Source organism: Salarias fasciatus, chromosome 1, assembly GCF_902148845.1.
Source record: "Salarias fasciatus chromosome 1, fSalaFa1.1, whole genome shotgun sequence".
In the NCBI taxonomy this organism is placed as follows: domain Eukaryota; kingdom Metazoa; phylum Chordata; class Actinopteri; order Blenniiformes; family Blenniidae; genus Salarias; species Salarias fasciatus.
The window spans coordinates 6269270-6282587 of NC_043745.1; the positions used below are offsets into that span (position 1 = coordinate 6269270).

The following is a 13318-nucleotide window of genomic DNA, read 5'->3' on the forward strand; positions in this document are numbered from 1 at the left end:
TGTATGCGCTTTTAACATATAGAAATGAAGAAAAGAAAAAACTGAAACCATAATATCACGGCGAACACGGTTAGTAATAAATGAAAACACAGTGACAGTGTGTGTTCACCGGGGAGCGGCTCTTTAAGAGCGTCTTGTGCTGAAAGCGGAAACGCGCTCTGCAGTGTGCGCGTTCCCGTGAGTCTGACGGCTGCCGAGCGCGGCGCCAGTGTGCGGTGCGCGGTGCCAGTGTGCGGGACAGCTCGTCACAGCCGCGATGGGCAGGAGTGCGGGGGGAGAGAGGAGGTCAGTGCAGACACCGCAACCAGCCGAGCCCGTCCCGCAGCATGGCCCCGCGTCCCGCATCTGATCCATCACGCACCGGCAATTACCTGCGCGCATGCACGTCGGGCTGCACCGTGCGCCGGGCTCGCTTCACGAGACAGCTGCCGGATTGTTATTGATACTGATACTGTTGGGGCTGTGGAGGTCCAGCGCGGCTCCAGATGATCCTCGGTGACTCCGGCCGGATGCTCCCTGCTGTCGGCGAGCTGCGCCGCAGCGCGCGCAGATGATTCTCCCTGTAAGTCATGTTGTTTGTTAACATGCGGCTGGAGCCGGAGTGGGATGTGTGCACGTTGCTCTTTGTTTCTTGTCGGGACGCAGGTGAGGAGACCGCAACTGGACGCCTTCAGCTGCAGCCCAGTAGCCTTCATCTGCAACCTGCACATCTGGAGCCACATGTGGCTCCCTGAAGATTTCAGAACATTATATAGAAATTAACACACTTCTCTGTTTTAGTTGCACACAACAGCAAATAGTTGTAAAAACTGGAATAGGTTAAACCAAAGAGAAAATGACCGCCTGTCAAACAGAAACATCAATTAACTGCACACTTCACGTTCATGCTTCAGTTAGCTGCTTTATGTCTTCAGTCTGTAGGTTTTTTCCAGCATACCTTTGACATGTTTCAGCAGCTCCTCAGTCTGCATCAGAAAAGCCATCTCGATGTCTCCGGACGACAAAGTCACCACGTCAAAGGTTTGTTATAAAATCCTACTTGCCTGAAAAGAAGAAAGCAAAATCCATTACTCACTCTCATGTTTTTGGACTGTGTGAGGAGTATTACAAGAAAACATGCAAACTCATCAGATTTGTGCCTCAGATGTTCTCGTTGTTAGCCAAGATGGCCAACCACTCATCCATCATGTAGAATGCTAGAAAAACTAAATGTAAAATGGCCAAAATGTCTTCAAAAAAAACCAAAAAAAACAAACAAACAAACAAAAAACAAGCCTATTGGGGAAGGTAAAAAAAGGAAACACAAGACAGGTGGTTCAGATGCCTCGTGGTTGCCCCCACTGGGAGGAGGTCCTGAGGCTGATCCAGGACCCAAAGAGGGTGTAGCTCTCGTTTGTGCTCTGAGCGACTTTAGAAGAGGTTACAGGGGACAGAGATGTTCAGGACACCATGGCCCCATGAGAGGTGGATGGATGGGAAAGAACAGCCATATGAGAAATGGCTGCGTCAACTAAAATAGCTCAAACTGGTAAAAACTGCGACAAATAGAAGCCAAATGTTTCACGAGGTGGAAAGTGGTCGTGAACGTTACAGACCTCCAGACTGGACTGATGATTTTCACCAGAAAGTGTCGTCCTCAGGTCAACTAAAGTAATGTGTTGTTTCCAGGTTCCGATCTTCCCCTGATGCCGTAGGACCCTCTTTGTAGGCCTGTTCAGACCACCCAGCAGCCATGGACCCCCTTCCAGAATACTCGCTGTTCCTGGTCCGGATCCTGGAGGAGCTGGACACCAAACGCAGCACCATGTCCTACCAGGACCTGTGCAAGTCCCTGTGCGCCCGCTTCGACCTGGTGCACCTGGCCAAGCTGCGCAGCCTGCTCTTCTACACGGCCTGCCTGGACCCCGCCTTCCCCGCCACCCTCTTCAAGGACAAGATGCGCTGCTCCATGGAGGACCCGCAGTCCAAGAAGCTGATGGTGGCGGCGGACATCGTCACCATGTTCAACCTGATCCAGATGAACGGGGGGATAGCCAAAGAGAAGCTGCCCATCGCGCACAGGGGCAAGTTCCACAAGAACCAGTCGCTGGAGCTGTGCAGGACGGACAACGACTCCTACAAGTATCAAGAGCGCGAGCGGGGTTACGAGCACGTGGATCGGCCGCACCATCACCACCACCATCACCGCCGCCCTCTGGCTCAGACCGCGTCTCCCTCCGCCAAGTCGGAGTGCAACAGCTGCCAGCAGTTCATACCCGCCTCCGAGCCCAACTTCCTCCTGGGCGTCAGCAAGGACATGAAATGCAGAGCGGCCTCGCTGGACAAGCTGCACCATCTGCCCCAGTACTCCAGCGGCAGTCCGCCCTCGCCGCCGTGCGAGATGCAGAGCACCTACTTTCCCATGGACATCGACAGCGAGTCCACCACCGACCAGGAGTCTCTGCAGCACATGGGCCACGCCGAGCCCTTCACCGTGCACTCCTGCATCCAGAAGAGGAACATTTTTAAAGAGGACTTTCACAACTTCGTGGCCTTCTCACCACAGGTTTGTGTCTTTTTTAATGTTTGGATGTTGGAGAAAGGTGTAAGAGAAGAACTGGATGAGTGCTGTGTGAATAAAATAAACACGGAGTTGGCAGATTTTGGCAATCAGCCCATCGGTGGGAGTCCTGGTCAGCCACATGAGTCTGATTAGCTATTTTTCTAATGCTGAAGGAATTAATAGTGGCCTAGAAATACATACAAACCCAGTTCCTGTGACACAATCTCTCTTCATCCATGTGAATCGTGACACTGTTAAGAATAGAAGTTTAAGAACATCTTACTTTTAAACTTGACATTTATAAAACAAAACCAGTTACTTCTTCTAAATATTAGGGATTGTTTATGCTATTTACAAGAAAGCACATACATGCACTGGTATTAGAAACATGAATAGCTACATCTGTTCTTCCCTGATCAAAAGTAACAAAGGCGGTGTGTGAAAGCTGTAATTATTTTGATTACACGTCAGGATAGAAATATTTTCACCAGCGCTGTGCAGTAAATCATATTTTCTCAATGCATCTGTTGATGTGTTGGAAAGAAACCATTTTATTCCATAAAATTAATATTAAATTCATGACATGTTTTGGAATCCATCCATCATCATAAAACGTATTAATCGAATACAGTGCTGGAGCTGATCTCAGATGAGTGTCATAACAGGACGCACACCCTCACACACACACTCACACACTCTTACATAACAGCCACCATGAGGGCTGCACCTCATATTGTATCGCAGTATCAACATCCACAACATACATATTGGAAAGAACTCCCTGAACTGAAATGAAATGAATGTTTCCATACGCTGCATTTCATGCTCCGTATGTCTAAATTTGGGCAACCAGGTGGAGCCCTACTGCCCTAGATACCCACCCACTGGGTGGATGTGAGTGTCTGAGGTCCCAAAGTGCGTGTGGACGAACAAACTGGAGCCAAGTTGTGTGGCCAGACTAAATATCATTCCCCACAGCATCTCCACTGCTTCCAGCCCAGACACATTTTAGATCAGTCATAGTTTTAAATCAGGACAACAGACTGATGCACAATAGTGTCATTACCTCACATGCAGAAGACTAAAAAGATTTTTTTTTAATTTTCGGTAATGTAAGTGTCTATTTTTGCTTTCACTCAAAATCAAAGGTGACTATCTAGAGGAGAAGTCAGTTTTCGATAGTCACGCTTCCCTGATCCTCAGACCAGCCTTACTTTGTGCTGGTGCGTCGACACACAGGTCATTCCCAGCACATAAGAGCGCTGAACACAGTTCATCTTTGGATATAAACTGGCTCACATATTTCTTTCTCGTCATATCATTGCAGATCAGAGCGCGGTGGCATCACTTGAAGGGCTGCTCATTCATTGTGTGTGGAATAGATCTGAAATAACCTTGTGGCTGTATCTTGGGGCTTCAGACTTCTCCCACAGAATGAATTTAGAGCCAATCTAATACCCTCCTGGTGGAATATTGTCATGAAAATGTAGCTTTTTTTGCACAGTAGGTTCTTAGGTCCATGTATATTTCGCCAATGCGGTTTTTGCTTTACCGAAATGATATTTAAACTCTGTGTTCTTGTCGTAGGTTCTCACCACTGAAACCAAACAGGGCAATAAGGCTGCTGATGCCTACCACAGGAGGGAGCTGCACAAGCCTGCCACGTTCTTCAATCACAGCTTCGAACTACCCTACAGCAACCCCTACTTCGAACCCACACTCAACTCCCCATTGCAGGACCGGCGCAAAGCCAAGCACGAGAGCCTGGACGACTTACAGGCCTCCACGTACTTCGGTCCCACCACAGTGTCGGAGTGCGTCAGCAGCAGAAAGCACAGCGGCAAGGTGGGGAAGCAGCCAGCGTGGCCGGTGAAGAGCCTCAGTCTCAACACTGAAGAAGGGCCACCGAACTTTGAGAGGCCTTTCATTGGCGGCAAACCGCTTAAAGAGAACCACCACTGCAATATCAACATCCTCGGCCCCGACGGCGATCAGCATTTTCAAATTCCAACGGAAAAAGTAGCAGCTTCACCTGGTTTTGTGAAGAAAGGTAATGGAAATAAAAATGGGATTAAATCCAAGGACGTGATGGGGAATGGGCCTCCGGGTTTGGACAAAAGGGAGGCAGTCAAAAAGTTCAGGGACAAAAGTGCGTCCTTTCAGGGAGGGGACATCTCCTCCAGTGTCGGGACTCAAACGGAGCAAGCAGAGCAGAAGAAGTTGAAGGAATATCCGTCAAAGTACGGTGAGAGAGAAAGGCATCCTTTCAAACACTCGGATGAGGACTCTGAGATTGTCAGTGATGACATAAGTGACATTTTTCGCTTTCTGGATGATATGAGTGTGTGTGACTCTCTGGGCATTGTGCAGTCCTCCTGTTACAACAGTAATGGGTCTTTGTCTCAGGTAACACTCAAGTCTGAAGGCGACAGCTCCCCCGAAAGAAACACGGTCAAACTTGCCAAGTCCAAGCTGGACCGTCTCTTCCATTCGCTGGAAAACACGGACGACGAGCTCAAATCGAGTGTTTGCAAGCTGGTGATGAGAATCGGTGAGATAGAGAAGAAGTTGGAGTCTCTGTCCGGGGTTCGCAGTGAGATCTCCCAGGTGCTGTCCAAGCTCAACAAGCTGGACGAGAAGATCCAGGAGCCCGAGGCCAACGGGAGGCAGGGGGACACCGCCTCTGCGTCCGGCTCGAATGCCACCCCAGACAAGCACCATTCTCATCCACATGCCGAGGCCACGCTCTCGCCGCATGTCTTCCAGTGCCACACCACTGGACACAACGGCAAGATGGACAACGGCCACACGGGGGAGTGGTGTTACTCTGACGGGAGTAACACCGACAGCCTCAGGATGAAGACTCTGAAGAAGACCATGTTCACCAGGAGGTCGTCCCGCTCGCTCAACGAGGAGAACAGCGCCACCGAGTCGAAGGTCGCCAGCATCACCAACTCGCCCCGGGACTGGAGGACTGTGTCGTACTCCTGCCACCCCGGAGACGAGGGCAAGGACAAGGACAGAGAGCGAGACGGCAAGGACAGGCATCGCAAACCCAAAGAGGTACAGACGCCCATCTTCTTCCACTCATGTGTAAATTAGATCTAAACAGGCGGTATTTGACATTTGCTCTGCATTTGTTTGACATTGTGCATAATCTACAACTTCCTGTGAGAAAACCTCTGACAGGCTCGACTCCCGGCAGCAGGTAGTTTGTGTCAATCGTCTAACATTCTGTTTTGATAGGAGTCAGATGACGACCCTCAGGGCTCCAGATGAAAAGACTTGAAATGCTCGTTCCATGCCTCGGTTGCTTTCATATGTATGTTTTTGGTTCATTGTCTTGTTAAAGGACCCTGGAAGCGGCTCTCTGATTGACAGGCCATCCTGCTGTACCACGGCTTGATAGGCTTCGGATTTTATTGTGCGCTGCACAGATTCAGGATGACAAGTGGCAGACGCGGCACAGCAGCACAGAGACGTCGCCGAGTCGGGTTCACAGACGGTGTTGGCTGTTCGATTCATCATGTTTCCTTTCTTGAATTTCTCCTGCGTGTGAGCGCGGAGCTGAGGTGACTCGCCAAGCTGCTCCAGTTTTGTCTCGTCCTCCCGGCGGACGCTCGCCGCTTGTCACCGGGCGTTTCAGCAAATTCTAGTCAAGCTTTTTTTTTTTCCTTTCTCTGAGGTGTTTTTCCCAGGAAACCACTGTTGTTTCAGAAACACTCAGCACGGTGCAGTTGGACACGGCCACACCTTGACCTTGGAGTTCAGATGTTGACATTTCTGTCCACACCGGTTTATCTTTCTCAGCTTCATGCTCAGTTTAGGTGAACATGGCTGAACCCAACAGCACAGTCACTACCTGTCTCCACAAACACTGACTGAATGATTACGCTTGTCAAGAACACCATTAGTGTGAAATATCTCTATGATTAAATGTTTTTATTTTTCAGAGGAACCAATAAATCTTCAAATATATTAGAAAAACAAACAATACTTTATCTTGATGTTTCATCTCTACAGCGACATCCTCCAAACTGCAGGTACACATGAGACAATTACCTTAATTTAATCACCTTTCATGAGGAATAAGAATCATCACTTGAAGTGAAAATCATAACTTCTTCTTTTTGGTCTAATTCATAGAATTTCGTGCATTTGTATTCAACAGTGCAAACTATTTTAAAAGATGTGAGGAATTTGGAGACATCCCTGAAGCCAAATCAAAAGTCAAACACTGAACGATCGATCAGACTGCAAATGTACAAATTGACCTACATGGAAGGAATGCTGCAGAGTATCAGTTTTCTAAAAGGAATATTAGTGAAAGCCTTCAGTTTACTGTGTAAAAGTAGGACATTTGGAGTGATCTGACTGGAAGAATTAAAGAGGGAGGTGTTTGGATGAAGAAGTTTAGCTTGAAACTTTCATCTACTTTCCTGAGCTTATTCAGCTGTAATGCTGAGGTGACATTTAGCAAAAGGCAGGGCATCAACCAGTCCTTCACAGGACAAATTACAGACTCTCTAATTTACATCCACAGTCGATTTAGGCCATGATTCAAGGAAAAAAAAACGTGTTTTTGCCTTTTCGTTTCAGAAAAACATTTCACTGATGTGTCGTTGTAGGAAGTGGTGAATCCAGAGTTTACATCTGCGTCATTTCCAGGCGTGTTTGGAAACACTGCGAGGTCGAGGAAATGTATGATTTTAAAAACAAATCACCGGCTCCCACTCGTACCTGCTTGTTCACAGGAATGTGTAACTGGGCTTTAAGATAGCAGTCTCTGGGTGTGAAGCCGGCGAGCCGAGCCGAGCTCTGTTGTCATGCCATGTGGCTCCGTTGTCCCACATGGCGTCCTCTCACAGCCAAGAGATGTACTCACAGCCATCCAGTGAGAGGAGGAATTAATTCTGTCAAATTAGAGGCGCTAAAAATGTGTGCAGGATTCCTCTGGGCGTTCGGGGACTCTCGGTTCAGGCTCCTGCGTCGTTTGTAACCTGTCAACAAAGTAACAGGCGGAAACATTCCCGTCACAGCTCCAGAAAACTGGGCCTTTGTTTGTGAGCTGAGATAAAGTATACACTCAACGTTTACTTTGAGGACTTATTTCACTTCTGCAGCCGTTCATCTCCAAAAATAGAAATCTTAATTGGAGTTTCTAATTTTGAAGCAGACATCATATTCAGAAAGACGGCAGGTTCTTCCAGCTTGTCATCATCGTGGCATTTCCAGCGGTTCCACAGCTTTTCATGGAGGATATCCTGTCTGCATGCTAATAATTAGACACACTGGCACCAACTTTACATGGAAATATTTCATTGTAGCCTTCATTCCACTTTTAAAGGAGGAAAGCTTTCACACCGATGAAGCTGTAGCACATCCTTTTCTCACTCCTGAGTTTATTGGTAGGTTTTGTGGTAAGTTGCAGTGAAATGTTTCTGCCTGACTCTCAGCTTTGAAACTGTTCAGTGCATTCAGAATGAAATGAATCATCAAGGATGTTTTTAAAGTAAGTAAAAAGACGAGATGAGGAATGAATGAGAGGCTCAGTCAGAGGAAATAAACGCTGCACTCGTTTGCTGGTACTTACGCTTGACAATGGATGATTCGTCTGTATTTGAAGGTTTCTGATGGAAGCGTAATTGTCGTGACTACTTTCTGAACTGAGTGCGGAGAAAACAACAATCAAATCCAAACAGGATCAAAGTGGGGACATTTCCTACAGGGTAATGTCGGTCACTGGAAGATGAAGCGGTTTGCTCTCAGAGAGGCCATTCTTCTCTGTCGGCAGCCCGGACTGACGTCTGAGAACAGCTCAGGTTCATTCAGAAGCCTCATTCAGCCCAGATTCACCTGGAGCGGGCCGGGCCAGTGGAACCGCACCATGATGACCGGTACATTTAAACTTGAGCTTTTCTTTGTTGTGGGGCAGAGTATGTCTAATGGAAAGGTCTGTTTGTAAAAACTCAAACCATAATGATTAAAAATGACCGCGATTTCAAGATAAAACCAATTTGAATGAAATTGGTTTGGAGGTAGCTTTCATAGCAGCATCACCGACATCTCAGCTCAGGTCTCAGTGTTGTGATGTGTTTTCTACTTAAAAAAAATAAATAATGCTTTCATTACTGTTTTTACAACTTGCTTGGTGGTTTGGTTGGCCAGATTGGAGACCACGGGCCTTATGTTTGATACCTGTGTCCTAGGCTCTTCCTTACATGAGTCAAAATGATGCTGATGCTCCCTGAACAGATGCAGTGTGGTGTTGCCTCCACTGAGGAATTTAGTATTTATTCACTTCTACATGTTGAAGCTGACTGACAAATGGAGAATGGATGAAAAGAAAGAAAAGATTTCATTTATATTGTGCTGTTCCACCGCTTGAGCGGCCCCTAAAATGCTTTACACTGTTAATCATACTCACACACTAATGGAAGAGGCTGCCATGCTCGGTGCTCACTCCAACAGAAACTGAGATCAGGAATCAGACCTGCAACCTTCCAGTTGAGTGATGACAGCTCGACCAGCTGAGCCGCAGCTACCTGAACACGTATCGTCTTCATAATTCAATACCACAGTGTGATAATGAACACATGAAGTTCATTATGATGTGATGGCTCAAGATGATATAAGATAACAGAGTAAATAGTGATTTTCCGTCACAGTGTTTTGCAGCGGGGTGTTTCAGTTAAGAAAAGACATGATTTCAGGTCGTTTTAATAATCCGTTGTCAGTCCTCACTCGGTGTTTGTGGGCTAATTAAATACCAAACGTCTCCAGATGACTGTGTAGCAGTAGCGAAGTGAGTTAAGCTACTGAACACACTCGGCCAGCACACACACACACACACACACACACACACACACACACACACACACACACACACACACAAGACCGCTCTTTTGAACGTTGCGCGTTTGTCAGAGTGAAGGACAGAGGTCGAAACCAAAGGACCGGCGGCGCCTTGTTGCCAACATCAGACTGGTTTCTGTATGATGAGACTCTGCTTTAAATGAGCTCCAGTGACCAGTTTAATTAGCGCTTCTTGTGAAAATAGCTTCAAGGAATGAGAGCGTGGTTGTTTCTATAGGATGTGTGACGTCAGCCTATTCCTGATGGTGAGACTCACTTCCTCCTCTTACGACTGGACTGTTTGTGATGATGTGACTGGATTTTTTTGGAGCTTAATTTCAGTGTAACGTGATGCAGCGTGTTCATGTTGCAGGTAAACACTAAACTCTACAGAAATACTCACACGGATAAATGGTAGCGGCAGAATGCCTCCAGATTGTAACAGATGTGTTCTGATCCACTGAGTTCCTCCCAAAGATGAAATATTCAGGCCTGCGGATGAAGATGTGGTTGGAGTCGATCATTTGCTTGTGATTGCATCAGGAGAGTGAAGAACATCAAATCAAATACTTTATTAATTCATTTCAAGATTGATATGAGCGTATTTATTCAACTAGCAATGAAAGCAGGCAGGAAACTGCCTCATCAGAATGATGAAGTGTGACCCTGCAGAGATGTGTATCAGTACATTTCCAGCTTCATTGTTATACTCGACATCTGAAAGACTTAAAGAGTGTCAGCAGGTGTTTCTAAACTCGAATGTGTTCCGACCTTGAGCTGCTTTCATAAAGCCTCTTGATTTATTCTCACATTTTACCACATCTTCGCTTCATGTGTAACACAAACACACCCAGGACTTTGGTCTGCCTCCTGATTTACCTCCAGGTTAGGTTTTTGTCCCTCTGCCACATTAATTCCACAGTGAATCGAATACAGTCGTTTTGTGGACATATTTACATCATTAATAACCGAGACGTTGTAAATTCGCTCTTGTTTGCATAGATTAAATGTGCATGTTGGGTGATTGGCTTCATAAAAATGGCTTCACACATCATGTGGCCGCAGTGCGAAGCATGAAATCATACCGAGGTCAGGAGCTCCAGTTCATGATCACATTACTTGGTCACGTTGCTTGGTTACAGTTATAAGGCAAAGGTTGTTCCAGATTGGTTTTCTAAGATGAATATTCTGTATTGAAGTGCAGAATTTTTGATGTTGCAGAAAGCAGCTCATTTGCAAAACAGGGAGGGTGAATTAAAGTCATGAATACTGTTGAAAAGCCTGTGTTTCCAGGTGAACCGAGACTTTCTCGGATACTATTGTTATTTCTTGGATACGTGCTCATCTCATCTAGTCTAAACTGGTTTCATCAGTCCTACTTATTTCCTCAGGAAGTCGAGTTTTCCACAGAATGACACCATAGTGGATAAAAAGCTAAAGAAAGGAAACATAAAGAAAGTGAGAGTGTATCAAAAACAGCTCAGAAACACAGAAACACAATAGGAAAATTAAAACCATGAAAACATAAGAAACCAAGAAAAAACACCACAAATAAAGAAATAAAGAACATCGTCTTAACTACAGGTCATGAGACTCAGCAGGAGGCAGATTGCTTACATGGTGCGCTGCGCTGACACTGGATATCTTTCAAAACTTGATCCAAACCAGTGCGGAGCGCAGGAAGATTAACAGATTTTAGCAGAATTTGAGCTTGCATGAACGTCATGATTTGACTCAAACATTAAAATGTGGCTCCTACTTTGTGATGCGTGATAAATGTATTGTTATTTTGATTTCAAAATGATTAATATACACATTGTATCACACTGGGATCAGTATTACACACATTGTGCAGGCAAACAGTTCATGCTCTTCAAATTCAAAATGGCCAACAGTAAATGTCAAATAAAATTGTGAGTAATTCTAAAGAAATGGTGTAAAGCAGGGGCAAGAGAAACAACACTGTTATTCCATAGAACAAGACACTGAATGATTGATCGATCGATCTTCATTTACCTCTTGATTTAACATCAGGCACCAACTGTTTTCCATCCTAATGTTTAATCACACTTTGCATGTTGGCCTGATATCGTGCAGCTGAACTCGTACACTGAATGAGTGAAGGCGTCCGTGCGTCTTGCACAAAGGGCCTCAGCGATCACAGTTCTGCCTGTCAAAATTAAGCCAATTATGAAATTCATAATCTTACTTAATCTAAATCAATCAGTAAAATTTAACGTATTGAAGCTTCTGTATGTTGGAGAATGTCTGCCAGTGTTTGAGATCAGAGAGACGGTTTGCAGCCTTTTGTGGGCCACATTTACGTCACAAGTCTGGATCCTCAGATCAAATTTGCTGCTTGAACCTGATTTTTTTTTGGCCATGCGTGCCATACGTGTCTGATTCGAGTGATCACACTTGCCTGCAGCATCAGAAACATCGTGCATGCGAACTTGTCGTGTTTGTAAACTTGAACCGAGCGCTGACTGCGAAGCCACCTTAATGGATGATGTTTGATACTAATGTCGCGGTGCCTGAGAAAGTTTCTCCAAACATTTCCAGGATTTTTAGGCAGAGGAGGAGGAAAAGGGACAGATTTGCATCTTACTCACAGGCTGCAGCCATTTCCTTCTCTCCACAGACTGAGAGGACCTGTGACCTCCTCCGCCGACCGCGGCCCCTGATTTTCCTCCCATCGGTCACTTTGGCACATTTCTGATACAAATCATGAATGAGGCATGTGTCTGATCTCAGAATATCTGAATACGTGTGTCTTTTTCCTGCTTAGTGTCCAGAATCAGATCCGAACTGCGTCACATGAGAGCAAAATGGTCTGAACTGGGTCACGCTGCTCTGACTGCTGGAGCTGGAAGTAGAAACTGCCTCTTTCTCTGGGAGGTCGTTTCTGCCTCTCTGTCAGTGACCACAGTCTCAGTTTGATTCTCACATAGTGTTAGCCAAAGAAGTGATAATTAGCTTTTTATTTGGGCTTTTTTATGTGTCCAAATCCTTTTTTTTTTTTGGTGATAATTAATTAATATTGAATCCTGAACCCCTTTGTTCAGGAAAAACTTGTTGCTCAGCTGAGAAAACTAGACAAAAAAGTATTTCGGTGCCAAAGAGTGAATTAAATTATTAATGTTGCCATTTCTCAGCAGTCGCTTGGTAAATAGCAGCTTGTTCTAACAAGATCGCGCCCAGACAAACTCAGACGACGGGCCGGATCTCTTTCGTTACGCTATCAGCTTCCTTCACGGGCGTTATTTTCTAGTGCAATGACGAGTTCAACTCCTCGGACAGCGGAGGAGAACAAATCGTCATTAAAACATCGATGGCTGAGCGAAGCGCTGCCTCCACCCTCAGCCATGCTGCCTTTATCCTGCAGTCTGGCTTTAGTGCTCAGAAGTTGGACTTTAGGCAGCAGGAAGTGACTCCCTGTAGCGCAGTCATTACCATACAGACATGGAGTACCTCTAAAAAAGGACATTAACCATGATAAAACACAGAAATAAGAAATGATGGACCAGTTATTTCACTTGGAGTTATTAAATAGTTGCAGTAAGAAGAGATTATTTTGGTCTGAAAAGTTCCTTGAATGGTAATTTTTAGTTGTTTGTGACAATAATCAACACATTCGATGAGTTATAGCATCATTTAGTTTGAGTTACACCAGTTAGGAGGAGTTAAATGTCAGTGAAGATAATGGAATAAAGGTCAATTATGTAATACCTGCCAATATGAAAAACAACATTTAACATTTCTAGATTGAATAAAGCCAATTATGTAATAATTTATGTTCAAATTTAAGGATTAAATGCAAAATCCTTCTAAAAATAACTACTTACATAATGAACGTACCTGAAAGCTAAAAGGTGCATTAAGAATTTATCGGTTTGTTTCTATGCTTATCCTGCTGTGCAG

At 45.3% G+C, this 13318-nt stretch overlaps 1 protein-coding gene across 1 annotated transcript in view; it reads left to right on the top strand.

Moving 5' to 3' along the window:
- The first annotated feature begins 550 nt into the window (after window positions 1-550).
- minar1 (membrane integral NOTCH2 associated receptor 1) overlaps window positions 551-13318 on the top strand; it is a 46530-nt gene continuing 33762 nt past the window's right edge. The window contains exons 1-3 of the mRNA XM_030096478.1: window positions 551-562; window positions 1669-2545; window positions 4130-5605. Of these exons, the coding sequence (XP_029952338.1) occupies window positions 1733-2545; window positions 4130-5605 (2289 nt within the window). The 5' untranslated portion in view covers window positions 551-562; window positions 1669-1732. The remainder of the gene's footprint in view (window positions 563-1668; window positions 2546-4129; window positions 5606-13318) is intronic.